General features: G+C 37.8%; 2 protein-coding genes and 2 non-coding genes across 6 annotated transcripts; all 4 read left to right on the top strand.

The window, feature by feature from the left end:
* Nucleotides 1–2,485: 2,485 nt before the first annotated feature.
* LOC122653673 lies at nucleotides 2,486–5,894 on the top strand. The gene is made up of 3 exons (XM_043847602.1): nucleotides 2,486–3,067; nucleotides 4,563–4,748; nucleotides 5,393–5,894. The coding sequence occupies exons 1-3, from the start codon at nucleotides 2,621–2,623 to the stop codon at nucleotides 5,669–5,671; spliced, it is 912 nt and encodes a 303-aa protein (XP_043703537.1). The 5' UTR covers nucleotides 2,486–2,620; the 3' UTR covers nucleotides 5,672–5,894.
* Nucleotides 5,895–9,003: 3,109 nt separating this feature from the next.
* Nucleotides 9,004–9,098, top strand: LOC122657153. Its single transcript, XR_006332229.1, has one exon. It is a non-coding gene; the product is annotated as a small nucleolar RNA Z43 (small nucleolar RNA).
* A 411-nt stretch (nucleotides 9,099–9,509) lies between these two features.
* On the top strand, nucleotides 9,510–9,602 carry LOC122657152. Its single transcript, XR_006332228.1, has one exon. It is a non-coding gene; the product is annotated as a small nucleolar RNA snR60/Z15/Z230/Z193/J17 (small nucleolar RNA).
* Nucleotides 9,603–12,549: 2,947 nt separating this feature from the next.
* Nucleotides 12,550–20,874, top strand: LOC122653671 (protein disulfide isomerase-like 1-6). Of its 3 annotated transcripts, none has more exons than XM_043847599.1 (13): nucleotides 12,551–13,252; nucleotides 13,342–13,471; nucleotides 14,769–14,934; nucleotides 15,278–15,396; nucleotides 15,761–15,841; nucleotides 15,929–16,018; nucleotides 16,116–16,187; nucleotides 16,275–16,343; nucleotides 17,391–17,471; nucleotides 18,141–18,275; nucleotides 20,448–20,501; nucleotides 20,597–20,717; nucleotides 20,750–20,874. In XM_043847599.1, exons 1-12 carry the CDS (start codon nucleotides 12,735–12,737, stop codon nucleotides 20,714–20,716), a joined length of 1,635 nt encoding a protein of 544 aa, XP_043703534.1. In that variant the 5' UTR covers nucleotides 12,551–12,734; the 3' UTR covers nucleotide 20,717; nucleotides 20,750–20,874. The 3 variants fall into 3 exon arrangements, with proteins under 3 accessions (XP_043703535.1, XP_043703534.1, XP_043703532.1); XM_043847597.1 differs by having other exon boundaries at nucleotides 12,552–13,252; nucleotides 20,597–20,721; nucleotides 20,754–20,874; XM_043847600.1 differs by lacking the exons at nucleotides 20,448–20,501; nucleotides 20,597–20,717; nucleotides 20,750–20,874 and adding exons at nucleotides 18,392–18,525; nucleotides 18,556–18,818 and having other exon boundaries at nucleotides 12,550–13,252.
* The last annotated feature ends 886 nt before the right edge of the window (nucleotides 20,875–21,760 follow it).

Genomic DNA, 21,760 nt, shown 5'->3' with positions numbered 1-21,760 from the left:
GAGTGAGTAATCAAAAGAAGGTAATAATTTTTTGGGTAAGAATTCTCTGTGGGAGAGCGTGGCCCCTACATGTGTGCGGGGGCCAATAACAACTCATGCGAAAGCATCATGGGGGGCGGGGAGGTTATTTTGCCCCCTACCGTGTTTGAGCGTGGGTGGAATACTCCCCCCACAATAAACTTTTCTCTTCCTAACTTTTTAGTTACCCACTTTGATTACAATAAGATGCATCCTTATGACATACAATCCAAAAACATGAGATGTTAGGTGGAGAGAGTCGAGAGACCCAACCAAGTATTTTAAACTCGAAATCGGGAGTTGAACTGATTCCTATTGATTCTGATCGATCAAAGTGGAATTGGTAAAAAAAACCCAAGAATCGGCTCCTTAGATCTGAAAACCTAGCAATCAAATCCCAAAACCTTAGAATCAACTACTTTAGAATATTTGGATTCGTGATCAGTCATGGCCAGAACATTTGGATTCGTGATCAGTCATGGCCAATTTGACCAATCCGATTCTGATTTTTGAAACAGTGCACCCAACTACAATATGAAGTTATCTAAAGTCACAAAGTTCCCAATATGAGGTTATTTCTAACTAAGAGTGTTAATCGATTCGGTTAATTAGTTTGGTTTCTATTCAGTTCAAAGTGTATAAGGGTAGAAACCAAAACTGAACTGATTCTTAAACGGTTCCGACATCCTAAAACAAAACCAATTAATAAATGGTTTCGATTAAATGGTTTTTATTGGTTTCGATTTTGTGATCAATTTGAGTTAACAATTTAACTAAGGTCCTAAAGTTCTCAAGAAAGGTGGAATTTCCTAGAGACGCGGTGGTCATTTCACCCACTCATGTGTTTAAGTACAGAGGCAACGTAAAGCACCTGCCCAGGTAGTATTCTCTTTATAAAAAATTAATTATGAGAAGTCCCATAGTATCATTAAATCACCTTGGATGAAAGAGATTATGTCTACATCGACATTGGGCAGGCGGTGGAAAACTAGGAAAAAAATCCTCTCCAATGCGCATCCAACAGTTGGAGGATCTTGAGGTGTGTGCCCAAGCGATCTATTTGTCGGATCTGGAGAGGATCCGAGTTCGGAAAACTTTCTACGAGCTTTGCTCAAAGCTTGTACTTGTAATATTTTTTTATTATATTATAAAACTTTAAACGTCACCCACATTTTATTATGTAATATATTATATAAAGCCCGATCCTGTTGCAACCCTAACTGGAGGTGTCTGGCCTTAGGCCGATTAATTCCCCCAGGACTCGTGCATGACCCCTGCAACACATACGAATTGGGAGATACTAGAGCCCCCATGTTCACCAGGGAGTTTCTTCTCAGACGAGTGGCCCCAAGGGGAGATGGAGTCGAACTCAGGACCTTTAGCTTCGTCCCTTGCCAATTGCGATGCCCCTTGGGGTTGCTTGTACTTGTAATAATGTTTAGTTGGTGGTCCCACCAAGGGATTGATCACAAGATCATGATTCATGACCATGTGGTCGTGATTAAGTCAACAAGTGAGAATTTTGACCGGCGCAGACCTTTCTAGTAGCAGTTAGAACTGTGAGATGGATTCATACCGCACGAGCGACATATTAATCACCTCACCTAAAAATTTCCTAAATACTAATTAAGTTGCAAAAAACTCAATTAGTATTAGCTGCCGACACTGGTTTCCTAGCCTACGACTTTGATAGCTTCGGGAAGAAGGCTCGGACCCGAACCTACGCTTGTTTCTTTCTCTCTTCATATTATCAAGTGGGATTTCGTCCTTTTCGGGTCTCCTCCTTCAGAGTAACAAAACCCACTCGTTCTGTTTCCATGCACAGTTTCAGTTCGTGAGAGAGAGAGAGACAGGGGAGCGGTCCTAGGAACGATTCCTCGAAATTCAGATCCACTGCACTGTTCATCGAGCTCTCAAAATTCCCAATTCTTATATCTTTTGGTGAAGATATCGAGAATCGATTCCAGCTTTTTCTTTCTCCCTAGTTTCTTCCTGGGTTTCAGTGTTCACTTAGACTGCTACAGTTTTCCCTTTTTTCCTTGCATCTGGATCTGAGTTTGGCGTCAGAACCCAGAACTACTACCACTAATTTGTTTAGAGCTTATTATTTGTTTTCTTTCTTCAAGAAACTGCCAAGCTTCGTGGAGTAATTGCTATCTTTCTGTTTTTCTTCTCTTCTTGGAGTACAAAAATCTCGTCTTTCTGTGTTGAAGGATTTTAACGCTTTACTTATCTCTATGCGCTAAGAATTTGCAGAGAATACAGCCATTGAAGTGTCCTCTCGTGTTCATCTTTCTTATCTCTATCTGGAAAGTGGTTACAGGCTGTCATTCTTACTTTCGGTTCGTAATATTTCCAGGAATATTCGTTAGGCCTTATAGTTTTATGCTCTTGTTTCTGCAATTTGATTGTACTCTGTGCTGACTCTTCGGGTTCTCAGTACTAGCTCTTTCATTTCTTTTTCTGGGGTTAGTTGAAAAAAGCGAGCAATAAAATAAAGATTTGCCTAATGGAAGTACCGACAATGGTGGGTTGAAGGTATCTGTATTCCTTGAATGTAAATCAGTGCTTCTCTCTGGAGCTTTACGATTACGTTTCAAAGATGATGCATGCCAAGTCTGATTCAGATGTTACAAGTTTAGCCCCTTCTTCGCCTTCAAGGCCAGTTTACTATGTACAGAGCCCTTCGCGGGATTCTCATGATGGGGACAAATCCTCGTCGATGCAGGCGACTCCCGTGTACAACAGTCCAATGGAGTCGCCCTCCCATCCATCTTATGGACGCCACTCTAGGGCTTCTTCTGCGAGTCGATTCTCTGGGACATTTAGGTCTTCTTCGGGACGGAAGGCTAACCGGAAAAGAAACGATAAGGGTTGGCCTGAGTGCAATGTGATCCAAGAAGAGGGGTCTTACGATGATCTATATGGAGGATACTCTCGGCGTTGCCAGGCATTGATTGCTCTCTTAGGCTTCGTTATGCTTTTTACAGTGTTTTCCCTAATCATCTGGGGTGCAAGCCGGCCTTACAGAGCAGAGATTGTCGCAAAGGTATGAGTTTCTGGGTTGTGTGTTTGTGTGTGGGAGGTGTTTCTCTCTATTTCCGGAGGACACATTCCATTGGTCGAGTGCGGGAATTCCTCACTCTTTGGACTATTAAGGAGTTGCCCTATTTCAGTGAACTAGAGAATTTGTTGTTAGGTAGATAAATGGGAAGATGCTGTCAATTCTAGTAAGATATCTGCAACAAGGTATCACAAACCCATGGGGTTGTGTTTCATCCATACACAGAGCTTCAATTAGCTAAATTGCTACCTAGCCTGCTTGGCTTTTTAGTGAAGTTTTCATCACGGAAAACTAAGGGGAACGCGTTTTTAATGCATTGTTTACTGTTGGTTGGCCGATTTTGTCAACAAATTTTTTGTTTATTTATCCTTTTCTTCAGTTTTATCTTTCACAATAAGATTTTAAAAATTGAATAAATTAGGAGAATAGGAGGTTAAAATTTGAAGCTTTTTTTTCCCCAACCAATTTGGTCTAATGAAAGCTCATGAAACAGAGCAGAAGAACAAACAGAGCCAGTAACCTATGATGAGGGTTATTTGTTTAGTTATTTTTGTGAATTGAATATAGAGGTAGGCAAATGGGTGGATTCTTTCAACTTATACCTAATACCCTATTCTGCTGTTTATTCTTTGGAAGTTACTTATTTGCTCGAATTTCTAGTAATATATTTTCTTCAAATTTGGCCTTTATTGCTTAAATATTGTTCTTGTCTTTTTCTATCAACAGATATAATAGTTCTTTGTCCCCTGTGGTCAGGAGAATGTCCTTTTCCTCCAGTCTGTAATTTTAAGTTTCCTGCTGTATGATTGGTTACCTACTGCAGTTACCTTCTTATCATTGGTTTCAGAGCCTCCGGTTATTATTTAGTTCTGTTACTCTCTCAGATGAATTTTAAAATTACAAGGATTCGCATATGTTCAGATACAGAGACTGGAGCTGAAGATTGGTCTTTCAGCACCAAAGTTTGTTTAGCCAAATATATGAGAACAATTGTTATTTTATGATATCATCTTTACATGGTTCCTTTTTCCATGAAATTTGAATTGGAGCTGGAACTTGTATATTGGGATAGCTAAATTGAGCCCACTGTTGGGTCTTAAATCTTTGAACTATGACTTAGATGTATCACATTCCTTGAATTGCAAATGGATGCTCTGCCTGCTTCTCCTGCTCTGTTTTTTTTTATGCACAGTTGGAAAGCATCTATGTGCTGCTTTTCCAGTTTGTTTCTACATTCAGAAGAAGCAAGATTATCAAGGGCAGTGGATGCCCTATTTTTGCTTTGGGTGATACATTAATGCACTGTATATTCAAAACTGGAATTAGATAAAGAAGCCCATTCTAGAGATGATTTATTATCCTTTTATCTTTCTTTCTTTTCTTTCCTTTCCTTTTGTGAAACTAAAGATTTATCTATTTTGCTCAAATTGTCTTTTTTCTGTGATATATTGATTTCTGAAGGAGGGTGCTGTCTTTGCAGAGCCTAGCAGTAAGTAATTTCTATTTTGGGGAGGGATCAGACATGACTGGTGTCCCGACTAAGATGCTGACGGTGAATTGTTCCTTGAAGATGAGTGTATACAATCCTGCTACATTTTTTGGCATTCATGTTAGTTCTAGCCCTGTGGATCTCATCTATTCAGAGATGACAGTTGCAACTGGCCAGGTGAGAATTTCGATCATGTCCACCATTTTTGGTTGCTATGAATTATTGAGATGAGACACACATGATAGAAAGCTCAGGTTCCACTCAGGAGCTGGACTGAAACTGGACTGGATCAAACTGCCTCATGAGTTGTTTCCAATTCAGCTATGGATTGGTCTCAGCAATCTGTTAACAGGAGACCATAGATGATTCAATTAGACAGTTTTCTCCAGTTTTGACTAAAAATTCCTATTTGGAATCAGAGTGCTTCGGCCTAGTTACCTTAACTTTGAACTAAGCATCATAAGTGGTCAATCAGCTGGTATCGATAACAACTTAAGAGTAAGAAACTAATCCAAACGATCTTGAGAACCACAGATGGTTGCTTGATTGAGTTTGATGTTCTTAAAAGCTACAGCTGATAAGTATAACAATAACTCAGCCTTTTTCCAACTAAATGGGGTCGGCGACATGGATTTTTTTTATTTATAAGATACATGGATCCTTGCAGCTAATAAGTATGTGTTTGACTAGGAGTCACCCTGTGACTATATCGTGTCATGGTTGCCTACAAACTCTAATAATCTACATCTGTTATTTCGTGTAAGCATAGTTTCAAGTTTCAATGACAGTTGAAGAATTTCTTCACGATTTTATGGTTGTAGTTAAAGAAGTATTATCAACCTAGAAAGAGCCACCGCATAGTATCTGTGACATTGGAAGGAAGTAAGGTTCCTCTGTATGGAGCAGGGGCAAGCTTAGCAGTCTCCGACAGTAATGGTAAAGTTCCATTGAGGTTGGAGTTTGAAATCCGATCACGAGGGTATGTAGTAGGAAAGCTGGTGAAGACAAAGCACCGAAGGCACATCTCTTGCCCCGTCGTCATTGATTCGAGTAAGACCAAACCCATTAAGTTCAAACAGGATTCATGCACGTATGACTGAAGTTCACTTCATTGTGGCCTTGTGGGATCAGGCATGTTGTTCTATTGGTAATACTTTGTGTAGCAACCTTTGGAACTGTGGGTTCAGTGTTAGCCCTAGTTTTCTCTAAGGGAGTTTCTGTTGTCTAAATTTCAGTAGTGTCTGTATGGAGTGTAAGAAAGTGAATTGTTCTATTGTAAGCTATTTTGTAATAAGTTGATGTATACTATGATATCTGAGGAAACTGATTTTGTTCATTTCTTCCATTAGAATGAACTTGGATAATAGATTTGATCTGATTCAATGGAGGATGGTTATTGCCTGAAAAGTGGAGCCAAGCATGTCTAGGGTTTGCCTTAACAAGTGACTTGAAAGTGAAACCATAGTGAAAATAGTGATGGTGAAATAAGATCTTGGATTTAGAAACTGGGGTCATATAACTGTTATCATCATCTGTTTGGTGGGCTGTTGAGGAAATCCCTCAATGGAGAGGAATCTCTTGATAGCCACCTTGTTTGTGCCACATGGAAGGGTGACAATTATGACCTTGAATGGTCTGGATTGTTTATGGCTCAATTTTTAGATTCAAATTTAATCATATACCTCCCTTATTGGCATACCCTTTCATGTATTTCTATACACCCTCTTGTCTAGCCTTCTCTTTGTAGTCCTATTTTTCTATGCTATATTTGTCACCCCCAAACTTTATTTAGTTAAAACTTGACATATCAATATGGGATTTAGGGTTTCCCTGTCCAACAAGTTTGGGTCTGGCATGAAGCCACTTGGAAAGCAGGGAAGATACTAATACTTTTGTGACTTAGACGCCGTCTCTGAAGCACTTTCCTAAGGGAGAAGTACCAACCACCATGGCAAACCCTGTATCCGTATAACGCAACAGATTACCAGTGCTAGTGTCAAACCCAAAAACGTAAGTTGCTATGTTTTTGGGGTTGAAACACAAGTTGTTAGGTGGAGAGGCCCAATACGGGTGTCAACTGGTCGGTCTCGGTTGGTCCTAACTGGGCTTAACCAATTTCAAGCCCTACATCGTGATCGCCTGTTTAGCTAATTCAGCCGGACTCGGGTCATATTCAGGTACTAGAATCGGGTCTTAACCGGGTTATGGGTCTATTTAACTCTATACTCTTTAAACGGGTTTTAAATGGTGCAGCCCTAAAATTGGTCTCTAAAGTGGGCTGGAGAGAAAAATAAAAAATGGTTGCCATTAATTCTCTCGTGGGTTTTAAGTGGACTCCTCACGCCCTCACTGCTTACCGTTGGATAATCTTTTAGATTTGTGAATCTAAATTTTGTATTTCTGGTTTGGTGGTTTGGTCGGAGTGTAGGACATCAATAGGCATACTCATAATACTTAAAAAATTTATATATAAAGGATTTAGTTGGCTTTTACTCCTCATGAAAAGATAATTTCTTAATCCACAGGATTTTAACCTTCTATTATGTTTTACCACCACTTAATTTATGGGCATTGGAGAGAAAAATAAAAAATGAGAATTTCAAACAATATTAAAGGGTCAGGCTTTAACCGGGCACGCTAGGTCAGGCGTATAGTCGATCAGTCCAATTGGGGGCCCAACAAACTAGGACCCTACACTGGGAACAACCGATTATAAACATGTCGGGCCAGACTTTTTAACCAGACGGGCTCGATCTGGCCTGAAATTGACACCCCTACCAATAGGTAATACAGACATCCAAATTCTCAAACTTAACTTATGTGGAATAAATCTCAGTTATCCCTCTCTTTTTTTGTTAGGTGAATTGTCTCTCTCATGGTTAAACATATTGAAATCCTCAAACAAATTTTTTTTTTCTAATTTATATTTGTCTTTTTTTATTTTTATTATTTTCTTTTAACAAATGCAAACACAAGCATTGTATACACAAAGTCACACATGTGACAGGAGTCTATCCACTGACCTCCCCTAGCGTCTGCTCTTCAAGCAGGAGCGGATTAAGTGATTGTTATTGTCATAATGATCTAAATTAATCATATGTCAAATTTCAGAGTCTATTCAATCAAATTATAACACCCTTTTGAATTGCCATATGGATCTTTATCTCCTACAATTCCTTGCCCGTCTATTTCCTCAATTTCCTCTATTTCCTCTATAGGAGGTGGAAATAACAACCCTACCCCGCTTGAACATACTACCCGGGTGGGGTCCACCCCCTCTATTAGAGGGACTTGGAGAAATGGATTGGACAGAGAATTGTAGAGGATAATTTTTCATTGGGACACATCCCGAGTATGTCCATGCATGTGTATCAGTACTCTACACTGTTCTACACTAACGGTTCGGTTCAATTCGATTTTGACTGCTTGAGGGTAAAAACCATAACCAGACCGTTTAGCTAAATGGTTGCATATCCAAAATCGTAACCGTTTAGTAAACGGTTTTGCTTAAATGGTTATACACGATTTTATACGGTTTGGGTTAGCTGGTTATGACTAACATCCCTGATTTACTAAATAGTTTAATAGTTTTCAAACCAAACCTCCTGCATTTTTAATAGAAAATGGGGTGTAGCCTGTACTGCATCTCTTATAATTAGGAAATACCTTCAATGGACGATGGATCCCATGAAAATGTTGTACCTTCAATCACTGTTTACCTATTTTTTTTTGAGGTAGAAAACAATTTACCTTCTATTTACTAATACAAATTAGTTATTAATTATGAAGTTATTAGTTTTTTTTTATTTAAAAAAAGGAAATCATTTATTGAAGAAATGTGACTTAGTGAGTTACTGAGTTGGTGGTTAGTACTTAGTAATTGCTAGTGCTAGATTTTGAATATTTTGATGTTTGACTTAAACGGCCTGAAACCGTTGGATTAATCGATTAAAATCGGATCGAACCGTTTAGCTAAACGGTGGCATTTCTGAAATCATAACCAGACCATTTATTTAAACGATCTACCGATTCCGATTTAAATAGTTCGATTCGATTTCGATAAACGATTTCGGTTTTGTTTTGACATCCTTAGTCTACACATCACTTTGCAGTTTCCACTCTCCCAACTCTAAATGGGAATAGATAGCTGCTTAGATTAAAAAATCATACAAATAGACGACTCAGATTAATTTTCTAATTTTTCCCTAAAATCGAACTGTTTGACACTCCTGTGGCGAAACCCTAAATTACAGAACACCTTATAAGTACAAGGTGCCGAAGAAAAGACTTCATTCTATTTGGGTCCTGCCGAGTAGAGGCCCTGGGTGTGGAATTAGGGTTTTCTATTCCAGTAGTTGTGGTAATAGTGTTGAGAATTCTAGTGTTTGTAGGGCTTAGGGTTCAAAGGGATCGTAGCAGAGGAATCGAGAGGGGACGATGACGACTTCAGTGATTGGTCTCGTTCGTCGTAATGGCTTATCTGCCTTGCCGACCATCCTGGTATATCACCACCCATATTCTGAGTCTCTCCTTCTCTCCCTCTGTGTAGGTTCATAACTTTTTTTTATTGTTCTCCCTTAAGTTTTTAAAATTTTCCTCGATCTCTATTTTTTCTGGACTAATGATTTCTTATGGTTCAAAAGTTTTTAATTTTGTTAACTGAGTTTGTAATCCTATGGCCGATGATTATAAATGATTAAAAAGACAAGCATATGTCTGAATCATTTGGTGTTGAATGCCTAATCTTCTCTATGAGGCCTCCATCTTCTGTTTCTCTTATAGCTTTCTTGCTTATTTTTGGTTTACGAAGAAATCGGATTCGTACTGTTTTCTGAAGAACATTGATTTCAATACCAAAAAAAGAAGAAGGTAAATCTACCCTTTATCTTCTGCTCTCTCTTTCGTCCTAGTCTTTTAATTCTAAATTGAACTGTTTGGAAGAGTCGCGTGATGATTTGATTGCATAGTTCAGATGACTATTCTCTGATTACAATGCAAAATTTAGTCTTTCGCTCCTATCTGACGACTCTTTTCTTAAACTGTGATTTTTAAACCATGGCCGGATAACGTATCACTTCCATCTTTAAGTCTTTAACGCTAATTTTCCGAAAATTAATTTTGTTTTGCGTTAGTTCAGATTTCATAATTTCACCTTTGGTTAAAAATCCATTCAATCATTTGTCAAATAACGATGATCCATCATCTTCTGCTTTGTGTCCAAGAGATTCCATATTTCCTAACTCCGACAATGTGGGTTACACAGAGGAGAAGATCTCAGATAGATTAATTCAAGTTAAAAACGCGTTCAAGACTTCATGATTTCTTTTTGGTATTGAAATCAGATTGGATCGAAATCGGTTCAAATACCATCATTTTTCAAAATTTTGAAACCGTGTATATATAGAAACCTTAAAAACCCTAATTTTCACATAATTAACATTTTATATATTGGATACAAGTTACACACATTTGGCTGTGAAATTACTGTCCAAGCCCCTCTTGAAATTTTCCTCTAATACTGAAGGGGGAGTGGACCCTCACCTTGGGCAGTGATGCAGTGTATTCATGTAGGTGGTAGGGGAATCGTTATCATCTCCTGTTACAGCACGGTGATGTAATGTATTGTGCGATACTGCAGAGGCCATGTGGCACAGCGGCCCTACATGGTGCACATGGCCTTTATAGCCATTGCACGATTCGATACAGCACTGTGCTGTAACAGGAGAGGATAAAAATTAAATGGTCATTCCTCCTCTTATGTGAGGAATTGGAGGGAGGGGGGGGGGGGCAGCGAATTGTTAGGGACACTGTAAAAGGCTACAAGCCATAAATCAAAACACTAAAATAGACTGGATAGAAACGTCTCTCCGAAGAATGGGGTCAAAGTTGAAGGAGTTGGGACAATAAAATCACAAGCACAGATTGAATAAGGTATCCAGTTATTAATGCTTATCCATAATCATGATTGGATTAAGATGGGACATGGTTAATAATAGGAAGTGATTCTAAGTCACCCATTAGAAAGAAAAAAAAACATTACAGTTTATCTATTTACAATGAAAGGGGGTGGTGGGCTAGGCCACCAAGTTCTAGACAAGTTAAATCTTGAAGCACCTGAGGCAAGAAAGTGAGCCTCCTCCCTATTTAGAGATCCGAGAATGAAGATAAACATAAAATGAGAGAAACATGAAGAGAGCTGGATACTATCATCTGAAATAGAAGAAGCCCAATTCCAAGAAGAGGGGGTTTTATTCAATTTCTTAACTAACCCCTGACAGCCTGAGAAGATTGCTAACTTATGGGAACTTAGATTTAGAGATAGAAGTAAGGTTTCAAGGCCGTTGCAGTAGCTCCTATGCATGATTTGCATTTTCCTTGCTACAATGAACTGTTTTTCTCTATAAAAAATAATAATAGAACTTCTCCCTCCTGTTTTGGTCTTCGAATCCCAAGCTCCATCTGTGAAAGAAACCATCACAAAATCTAGGGGAATAGATGAAAAGCTGTCATTGAAAGTTATATGAGTTAGTGTTTCTCAATAGCATTCATTAGAATTCCATCAAGTCTAGCTGTGCCCAGTACTCTACCTAGCTTCTTCTACAGAATGCTGAAAAGCTGAAATGGTAGCTTGGAGACTCGAGGGTTCAAGTTTGAATCCTACCTTTTTCCTTGTTTTCCATAGCGCAAAGAGGACCATTATATTTGACAATCTCGCTGATTGGGTAACCTTTCTGTAATTTGTTGTGAAGAAGTGAAACCAATCGATAAATGTGCATATGAAATATATATAGACCCACCCTTCTTCCAACTCACAAATATGAAATATGACACAAAGCATTGAGACAGATATTTCTATCATATAACAAAAGGTTTACAGCAATGGCATTTCAATAACATCTCCAAATGAATAATTTTTATTTTTGGTAAAGACCTCTAATTTCCATAATTGTTTTCAGTGATGCAGATTTAGGTTAGATGTACTAGCACCACAATTAGAAGGTATGCAAGACAAAACTAAGTGGTATGCAGACCTTACCGTGAATTTACCATTCTTTGAGTTGCTCCAGAACCATGAATCAACTGAAGGGGAAGTTGGCAATTAGATTTCAAGTATGGCTTGCGCCTCATTAGTCGAGAAGGGAGGCTAAGTTTAAGTTTATCCGTGGGTGGAGGGAAACTTGATTCTTACTTTTACATTAACCGTAGGAGGAGGAAAACTCAATCTAAAACCAAGACCCCCTTTATCTTTGAGTTTACTACAGTCAATCTAAGGAATTAACGAAAAATTTCTCTCATCCATGGTCTCACCTTTCCAAAATTTTGCATTAATTGTATCTAAATCTAAACATGCTTATGGGGAACACGAAACATGACATCATATAGGTTAGAATAGAATTTAACACAAATTTAATGAATACTGATCATCCAGCTTTAGATAACAAAGACATTTTCCAATTTACAACCATGAGCCGCATTCTAGGTTGATTTTACATTCTTGAATAATGAAAATAATTGTTTTCATCGTTCTAAAATGTGAAATTGACCTAAAATGCATACCGAACACAATTTTTATGTATTTAAAACTTGACACATTCTTTTCATGGTGGCAATATTTTTTCAAAATGGTCCATTTTTTCAAATATACATGTGAAATTCTTATTAATATATATATATATATATATATATATATATATGAAATGACTGAATTGATCCCTGTTGAAGAACGTATGTTATACTAATGGTAAGTAGGTCCCATGGTCATGTGGTAAATTAATGCGAATTTATTGGAACGTGCATTACTGATTTGGATCCTTTCCAATTCCATATTTCCATTCTTCTATTTTTTCGGGAAATTGCATATTTCCCTTCCCTTTTAAGTTTATTAAGCTTAAATTGCTGCTTGATCTGCGGTGGCTGCGGGCCTGCGGTAGTCTCTGCATTTTTTTTTCTACTACTCTTATCAGACCACAAATCTCAGTTCCTTCCTTCTCAGTTGTAGTCTTGTTGAATCCCAACTCTTCGCACGGTCTCAAAGAAAACCCAATTGGCGAATTGCTCGAAACTTCGTCACAGGAAACAGATCTTTCTCGGGATTGCTGGCCTATTCATGGTGAAAATTCCTCAAATTGATCAACATTTTTGTTTTGCTCATTAGTCATTACCATGCTTGTCACAAAGCCAACTTTCAGATTCCTCTTTTTCGCCATCACTCTCGTGCTATTCGTGTGTTTCATCGTCCCCATCACGGCCTCTGAGTCTGTGACAAATGCTGATGAAGACAACGATTTGGAAGGTTTTGAAGAGCTATTAGCGTTGGATGAAGAAGAAGAAGAACAAGAGCACAAAGACACTCAAGTAAGATCCTCTGAGGCTGAGATTCTATCCAAGGCGCAGAGAATCGTTCTGGAACTCAACAATGACAACTTTAAGCGGGTTATCGATGCTAATGAGTTTGTTATGCTTTTGGGTTATACCCCTTGGTGTGCAAGAAGTGCAGAGTTGATGCCTCAATTTGCTGAGGCCGCAACGGTTCTTAAGGATGTGGGCAGTTCCCTTTTGATGGCTAAGCTCGATGCGGAACGGTACCCTAAAGCGGCTTCCAAGCTTGGCATCAAAGGCTTCCCTACACTTCTTCTCTTTGTCAACGGGAGCTCTCATGCGTATACCGGTGGAAATAATGCGTAAGTTTATTCCTTTTTCTCAATTATATCTTTTGTTCTACTATTACGGCTGCTTGATTTTACACTTTTTTTGGGTATTCATTTTGCAGGGAGGAAATAGTGATTTGGGCAAGGAAGAAAACTGGTGTGCCCATTATTAGATTAAACTCGATAACCGAGTCTGAACAATTCCTCAAAAAGCACCCAATGTTTATCATTGGATTGTTTGAGAAATTTGAGGTATCCGACCTTTGGTTCCCTATTGAAATTAGTCACATATGCTGATTAAATTGATATCCGAATGTTGTTTTTGTTTTGTCTGTTGTTGGGTTTTCACCATATTCTATCAAATTCACATCATAAACGACTCACTAGAAGATGCCATTTCTCACTCCCTTTTCTTTTTCTAAATTCTGTGTCATTCTGATTATGGTGGTTTGTGCTCCCACTATAGGAGGTAGAAATCTTTAATTTCCGTAGGGCTACCTCTGAAACAACTGATGACCCTAACGCAAAAGAGCTCCAGTATCATATCCTCAACAAATTTGGGGTTGTCTGACAGGGTGCTTTTGGGGATAATATTAAAGTTAATGCATTTCCCTTACGAAAGGAAGACAGGAACTGAAACCCTTTTGCTTCTGCAAAATATTTGAAGATTGTTAGGAAAATGAAACTCAATTTAGACTTATGGTGGTAAAAATAAATGGTAGCTGGCTTCGTGGTATAGCAGGTGCAGGAATATTCCTGGTTTGCATGCTTATATATGCCGCATGCAAGGATGTTTGGGGCTGAAATTTTGTGGGCAGGTAACCCCACATTTCCCTGCTCATGTGTCAAGTTTTCAGTCCAACCGGAGTATGCCAAGCGGCAAAACAAAGAATTGAAAAATCCGGGACTACGAAAAAGGTGCATGGACATACATGGGGGGGGGTGTGTAAATCTATATTGACATATGGCCAATTCAGACCATTGCTAAGACATCTGATGATAGGAATTGTCTCATCACTTTCCTTGTGGCACAAAAAAGGTGTGCAGATCAGAAATAGTTTGGGCCCTGGAAATCTTTGGCTAAAATGACTACATAAATAGATAAAGCAAAAGAAAGAAGGAATAGAACCATGACATTCAATTGTCTGGTGGAATTTGTAAATATGGTAACTCTTCCCACTCCACGTTCCTTAACTACTTGCCACTCTATATATCACCTTTGATTCTGCCAACTGTATTAAACTCCTCTCAAACCTACCAGAAAACCTTTATCAAGGGGAGAATATCCTTTGCAAAATCCATGCGAGTGACCTTTTCTAGAAGAGGAAGCTTTCTAACTACACCTTTTGCCATGTATGCATTACGTTTCAAAGTAGGTAAGTTGATTGATTACTCATAGCAGAGGGCATGTAAAGGCTAGCAAGCATCCTTTGCTTCTTCTTCTAACTACAAATGTATTGTTGTTGTTCAAATGACATGGCAATTACCTATCTTCTAGTTGTGTTGTTCTATGCTACAAAATTTGTTTTGTGATGAAATATTTTTTCAGGGTCCTGACTATGAAGAATTTGTGAAAGCAGCAAGTGAGGGAAATGAAATCCAGTTTGTGGAAGCTTGCAATGCTGAGGTTGCCAAAGTTCTTTTCCCAGATATTGCAACTAGAAATCTTTTCCTTGGTCTTGTCAAAAGTGAGCCTGAGAAATATGTCCAATTTGGTATGTCAGTGATTTTTTTACACAATTTACTTCTTCAGGCATCCTGCAATTTCCTTCATTGTTGATTAAGTGCAAGGGTAATAGTATGATCTCAAAGTGCTTCCTTGCTTGCTTTTCATATTTCTCTGATGTGGTTTTTTGTCCTGATATTGTGGGCTGGCATACAATTTCAAGTGCTTGAATTTTCATGTTTCTCCTGTTTTGGGTGAATTATCTTTTTCACTCTTAAGTAGACTACAGGAAACCAAATAACAGTACTTTTTTATGTACAAAGTTAGAGTTATCCCCTCTGGCAGATGCTTTAACCTTTTAAGGTTCCTAATTATTATTTTTGGTTCTGCAGAAGACACCTTCAAAAAGGAGAGAATATTGGAGTTCTTGGAATATAACAAGTTTCCGCTGGTTACAATGCTGACTGAACTTAATTCCGTTAAAGTCTTTTCCAGTCCTGTCAAACTCCAGGTTGCTATTATTTTTTTCCTTTTTAGCTTTATGTTTTTTGTTTGTAAGTTTTTAAAAATTATTAATGTAATTAATTATTTTAATATGACTGTGTCTCTGTGCAATAATATCTAAAGGTCAATTTACAGGAAACCCAATGGACACTTGGATAGATAGTGTGGTCTTGTATCTAAATGGCACTGCCTATTCTGAGTGCAAACAGATTTCTGTCCATGAACATACCCAATTTCGGGAATCCAAAGACCTTTCATTTGACATTTTTATTTGATAACCCCATCTGAATTGATTTCAAATTGTTCTTGTTGTGATTAAAAAGCGTTTTAGAAGGAATATTTTTTAAAGACCTTCCTCAATTTTTATCCAGGTTTTCATCTTTGCAAGGACTGATGAGTTGAAGAATCACAAGGAGCTTCTTGAAGATGTCGCGAGAAAGTTCAAATCAAAGGTACTTAATTTTACTCGTCAGAAAGCATCAGAATTATCACTCATGTTTTAATAGTTTATACTTCTACTAACTGTGTTCTGGAAGCAGATAATGTTTGTATATGTAGACATTACAGAGGACAACCTCGCAAAGCCCTTTTTGACATTATTTGGGCTTGAAGAATCAGAAGGGACCATTGTGAGTTTTACTATCTAGTGCAAATTTCACTTCTTATTAATTGCATCTGGAGGAATTTAAAAATTATGCTAGTTATATTCTTATGGTGTGCAAACAGGTTACAGCTTTTGATAACAAAATTTCCTCAAAGTACTTGTTGGAGTCGGATCTAACAATGAGCAGTTTAGAGGTAACATTCCTGCTGCATATGGTTCTAATCATTTGGGAAATATCAATTCAGGCAGCTAAGGCTTCACCCCTCCTCCCTCTGTTTCAGGAATTCTGCTCAAGGCTTCTACAGGGTACTCAGCCACCTTACTTCAAATCAGAGGCCATACCAGATAATGTAATTAACATCTTTATTTGTTTTCTCTCACCTTTAAGAAGAGAATACAAGTCCTGATGGACAGGCAGACCTTGGATAGCCTCATAGCCTTAAAGTTTGGTTGCATTTCAACTTGTTGGATATTGCTAGCCACACAAAAAGTTTTTCTCTCATGAAGAGAAGTTTGTTTGATTGGTCATTGACTCATTACTTTTCTGTGGCCTAATTTTTGCAGATGGAAAGCAGAATTATTGTTTCAACATTATATTTGATAGATGATGTTAGTTTTTAGCAGTCTCTATTTCAAATGTGTGTGTGTGTGTAGTTGAACTGTGCGGATAGATTTGGAAGACCACCGTGATAATACAATGCATGAAATGACAAAAGACCCCTTCTTATGAGTAAAGTGAAATTACTATTAAAGAATGACAAAGGAGACAAGATACAAACATCTCATATTACAAAAGCCCCTCAACCTGGAGTGCAGCAGGTCCCTGAATAGGATTTTCCCCAAAAGCTTATGTATGGCCTTATGGCATCAAGCTTGGCTGACTCATCTTTTATGGAATTTTCCCTCTGGCCTCTGTCACCTTATCACTGAATTTCTGGTAATTTGCTTTTGTTTTATGATTTTTTCTTTTTCTTTTTTTTTTTGGGTGGGGGGGGGGGGGGTGTAAAAATAGAAAAAGAGAATAGGAAAAAACACTCATCTCTCAAAGATTGACTCAACCTTGTCAGGTTCCTCTTTTCGGCCCATAAAATGTTTACTCTTCAACAAAAAAAATTACTGGTACTGATTTTATTATTCAGTGCATTCGTGTCTCACTTTTCCTGCAATCCCAAGCTAACTCCACTCAACTTCCTTTCTTTTTCCTTGTAATGCTTCTGCTTCATGGTTGTTTAATCTCATGCCTCTATTGAGTTTTTGTTGTCTATTGTGCTTTCAAGAGTTTTGTCATTGACTAGCTGAGTTTCCTAGGTTTGCTTGGATGACCAATTTTAATATCCTGTTTAATATTTGAAATTACTAATCACCGGTCGATGGTTTCGTGCTATTTAATATCGCAGAAGGGGAAAACCATCCAGACTGTAGTGGGAAGGACATTTGATGACATTGTTTTGAGCAGTCCCCAGAATATTTTTCTAGAGGTAGGTTTGTTGGTCTTGAACTGGCCCTTTCATCTATTCTGAATGCGCTTTACATTGAACATTCTTTATTTCTTTTGGGGGCAGGTGTTTCACTAAATTCATAACTGAGACTCTAAGGTTCTATATCAGAGGCTGGTTGTTTGCAGCCTATTCCGATCTGGATTGGGTAGTTCAAACAAGGGATCAGCTAATCCAATAGAAAAGGCCTGTAATACTTCTGGATCTCCTAATACTAGGTTTGTTAGATCAGAATGGTCCAGATTGATACCAAATATTGATCGGACTGTCAAGACTACCAATCTGTAAAACCAGTGTGGCAAAGGTCATGCTATGTTGACTGTAGAGGTTAACATCTATGCCTGAACTCAAGCTGTTAAGTAACTTGATACAGCCATACAAAGGCCAAGGTGTTTTTTTTTTCCGGTTCAAATGCTGGATTGATCAAGGTTGAGCACTGCGATAAGCGCCAAGTCCTGAACTTGAACTAGACATATTAATCAGGTTCAAAATGCCCTAACCCTTTTATCACTGGGTTTGGATTAGGCTGGATGTTGGCTGGTTGAGTCAGGATTGACACCTCTATGCTTGACCTTTATGTTTAAAAGTTATTTTAAGTTGTAGTTTCGTTGAAGCTTCTAATTATTTTTTTGCTACTTTGTCAAATGGAAGGTTCATACACCTTGGTGCATTGACTGTGAGAAAACAAGCAAACAGATAGAAAAGCTGGCTAAGCACTTCAAAGGGTTGAATAGTCTAATTTTTGCAAGAATAGATGCTTCTACAAATGAACATCCAAAGCTACAGGTATGTGATTTTCATGTATTACATTGTAAGATTAGGAATCTGCAGTAGTGTACCATGGAATTAAAATATGTGCACTTCCAGAATATTGATTATAATGGTAAAAGGTTTTCCTCTAGGCCTCATGCACAAATATCTTCCACATGACTCCAATAGTGCTCCAATTTTATGGATATGTTGTAAATTTTCATCTATCCAATGATAAGTCTTGCAAAACCCCAATTTCCCACTTCAGAGATATAAAGCTTTGAAATTTGTTTGAAATTTCAACTTTGTCAATTCCAATTTGACCAATTAATACAAGTGTAGAAGTCCAACACATAGTGGAGTATATAATGGAGATGGGATCCAAATCTTGACATGTTGCTAATCCAAGGGTGAACCAACCATCCAATTGTTTGTCTGACCGGAGGAGCCCTCCAGTGGCTCAAAAATGGTGGACCATCGAGATAAGATTATGTTGGTGGCCTGTGTAAAGATATCTTCCCTTTGAGTAGTATGGATAATTATATAAGGGATTTTCTTATTGACAACCCCCAAGTTGTCAAATAATTGTAACCTTTCTTTTATATCCTCTTAGTTTAACACCCTTCTTTTAGTTAGGTAAAATTGTCACAATTTTAGATAATGACTACTCTTGACAATGACATTATGGTAAGTATGCTTTCAAATTATTTTGAAAATCTTTTTTTTTTTTAACCTTAAAGAAATTTTGGGAATAAGATGAGGGTCAATAAGGTTGCAAATTCTAAATACACCTATAGAGGTGTCATTCAGACGGTCCCATTTTATTAAGCTAACTCCTTAATCCCTCTTGATAAACTTTCTGGACTGTACTATCTGAATGCTTATATAAAGGTCATTTTCAGCCACAAATTTGCCTTTCTTTGCCACCCCACCCCTTCTTGGGTGCGGATGATAGAACGTTGACTGTACAACTGAGCTTTGTTAGGAATGGACCTTTAGCATCACTTCTCCTCAAGCTGAGGCAATGGTGTAACACATGCCTACTTTACTGAAGATTGATGAAAGTAGGTTCCACCAATCCACTGAATATGAGTATCTGCCAGCTCATCAATGGTTCCTTGTGGATGGTGTACTAATCAATCCTGACCTCAATTTCGTAAAGAGGCAACTACTAGCTAGTTTGATATGAAAGTATAACATGCAGGTATATGAATGGGAAAGCAGAACTCCATAAAAAGTAATCTGTAACCACAGGTTGGTTCTTACTTTTCATGGTTACAAGATATCAACCAATGAATGTCCACTATACAGAGTGTATCTTGTCAGTTAAAAACCTAAATCATTCTGCATTAGAGTTTGCTTAGAAAAGGCATTTGTTTGACTATGACTTGATATACAAGTATTTTACATCTCGTCTCCAATAAGTTGTATCGGAGAGTGCAAATATTGGCTAATTACTGACTACCAAAGTAACATATGTAATTTTTTTGGGTAAGTTGAATAAAATTTCATACAATTATACATCTTCAGGCATCTAACAATATGCACTTAGTCTAGAATTCTGCTTAATAGAATTGTCTTCTGGTCTTTCTCTGACATACCATCCTCCAGAAGATTAAGAATGTGCTTCCTGTCGGTTTAAAATGTTAAAGTTCAGAAGTAAACTGACTGAAACAATATATTTTTTAAATTCTTTCAATGAAGACCTCTACATAGTCAACTAAATAGTATTTCAAGATAAAAAAGATTATTTATACTTCCATTTTCAAGTTCTTTTTACTAGTTAGTTGATTGTTGAATATTTAATCGAACATCCATTTTCTTAACCAAGGTTTCTAAACTTTTCTTTTGATACGTAGCAAGATTTTATTATTGAGCTTGGGAAGGAAAATGACTACCTGATCAACTCTTTAAGCCATCTAACTGTATGAAAATCTTCATTAGGCATAATTGGTTTAGCTGTTCTGAATCTAATTAAGAAACTGAATTTTGTTCATGGGAATAATATCTATGCTATTTAAATTAAAAAAAGGGCGTACCCAGTGCACAAGGATCCCGTCACTGCAGGGTCTGGGGAGGGTCCGAATGTACTCTAAACTATTGTACTAATAAAATAGTGAGGTTATGAAGTTAGAAGGTGGACTGAGGTTACGAAGATAAAAATGAGCAGTGATGCTGACACTGATCCTGATTTTGCTTGTTTTGCAGATAACTGGGTACCCGGCACTGTTGTTTTACCTATCCACTGATAAATCAAATCCGGTAAATATGACATTGAATATTAATATGGATTGTTGTGTGTGTGTGTGTGTGTGTGTTTTAAGAATTGCATTGCCTTAAATCCATCACTTTTGCAGATCAAACTTCCTGCCAAGTCAAGCTTGAAGGACTTGGCTGCATTCATCAACAATAATGTAAGGGATGCTGGGGGTGATGGAAGACCATCTCAGGATCAACCGATGAAAGATGAACTATGATATAGATGTCCTTATCAAAAAAAAAACTGTGATATAGATGCAGTTTCCAGTGACAACCACTGATATTTCAAACCTTGGAAAATTTTCAACTACCATTGAGTTTGGTCAGAGGAACTTAGGGAATTTATAGTGTTCTTTAATTGATACAGGTTGCACAAGTAACCTGTATACTTCCATCCATATATATATACTTGAATAGAGGAAGCTACACTTACTATCCTATGAGACGACAGGTTGTAATTTCATATATACAGTTTTTATATTGTTTTTCAATACCTTATTTCGTGATAGGTATAGTACAGTTGTTTGGCCTGCATAACATTTCCTTTCATCATAAAAGTACTTACATTAATGTTTGGAATGTCTACATCTGACTCATTAATTATTATTAGGGAAAAAAAATGCTGTCATGTTACGTGGATTCTCCTCATCCGCATGAAATAAAAATCCATGTTAATGCCCCTGTGCGTGCTTTCATTGATCCTCATGTTGGTGTAAGGTCCACACGATCAGGCAGCAATTTCTTGCCCTTATTAGGAAAAAAAATACGCTGCTTGATCATGTGGCTTTTGTGCCCAAACATATGAGCACAGAAAATTAAAATTCCAATGTGATGGATAAAATCATATTTCTGCACGGCTCAATCAGTTCAAGTCAAACACTCCCATAATCCATCTTCTCTTCGGAGAATTCACTTCCAACTACTACCCAACCCTTCTTGTAATAAAATCTCATATGTGTTGATACCCATGTAAGTGTTCTCATTTGCCTCTGTGTTGGTGCTGGTGTAGGTGCTACACTACAAAAGAACAATCTCTTGCCCCACCCCCTTTTTTTTATTATTAAATAAAGACAGGTAGTATTTACATATGAAAAGAATGCTGGCTGGTTTTGTTTCCCTACACCCACACACAAGGGAGCTAAATGACCGCTGCACCCCTCAGTTGGATAGAGCCTAGTGAAACTTTGCATTTACTCATTGACTGAGTTATACTTCAGTCACTGTGAGAGGGAATCCAGTCACCAAGGAGGGTTCAGATGCTT

This window comes from Telopea speciosissima, chromosome 3 (genome assembly GCF_018873765.1).
Source record: "Telopea speciosissima isolate NSW1024214 ecotype Mountain lineage chromosome 3, Tspe_v1, whole genome shotgun sequence".
Classification (NCBI taxonomy): Eukaryota; Viridiplantae; Streptophyta; class Magnoliopsida; order Proteales; family Proteaceae; genus Telopea; species Telopea speciosissima.
Note: the sequence above shows the minus strand (reverse complement) of the source record. Positions and strands in the feature narration are given on the sequence as shown.

Bases quoted from the DNA above. Each gene is read 5' to 3' on its own strand.
- LOC122653673 (XM_043847602.1), top strand. From the start codon at position 2,621: ATGATGCATGCCAAGTCTGATTCAGATGTTACAAGTTTAGCCCCTTCT. The intron at 3,068-4,562 runs GTATGAGTTTCT...CTGTCTTTGCAG, and splicing joins GAGCAGAGATTGTCGCAAAG to AGCCTAGCAGTAAGTAATTT. The intron at 4,749-5,392 runs GTGAGAATTTCG...TTATGGTTGTAG, and splicing joins TGACAGTTGCAACTGGCCAG to TTAAAGAAGTATTATCAACC.
- LOC122653671 (XM_043847599.1), top strand. From the start codon at position 12,735: ATGCTTGTCACAAAGCCAACTTTCAGATTCCTCTTTTTCGCCATCACT. The intron at 13,253-13,341 runs GTAAGTTTATTC...TTCATTTTGCAG, and splicing joins TATACCGGTGGAAATAATGC to GGAGGAAATAGTGATTTGGG. The intron at 16,344-17,390 runs GTAATTAACATC...TTAATATCGCAG, and splicing joins CAGAGGCCATACCAGATAAT to AAGGGGAAAACCATCCAGAC.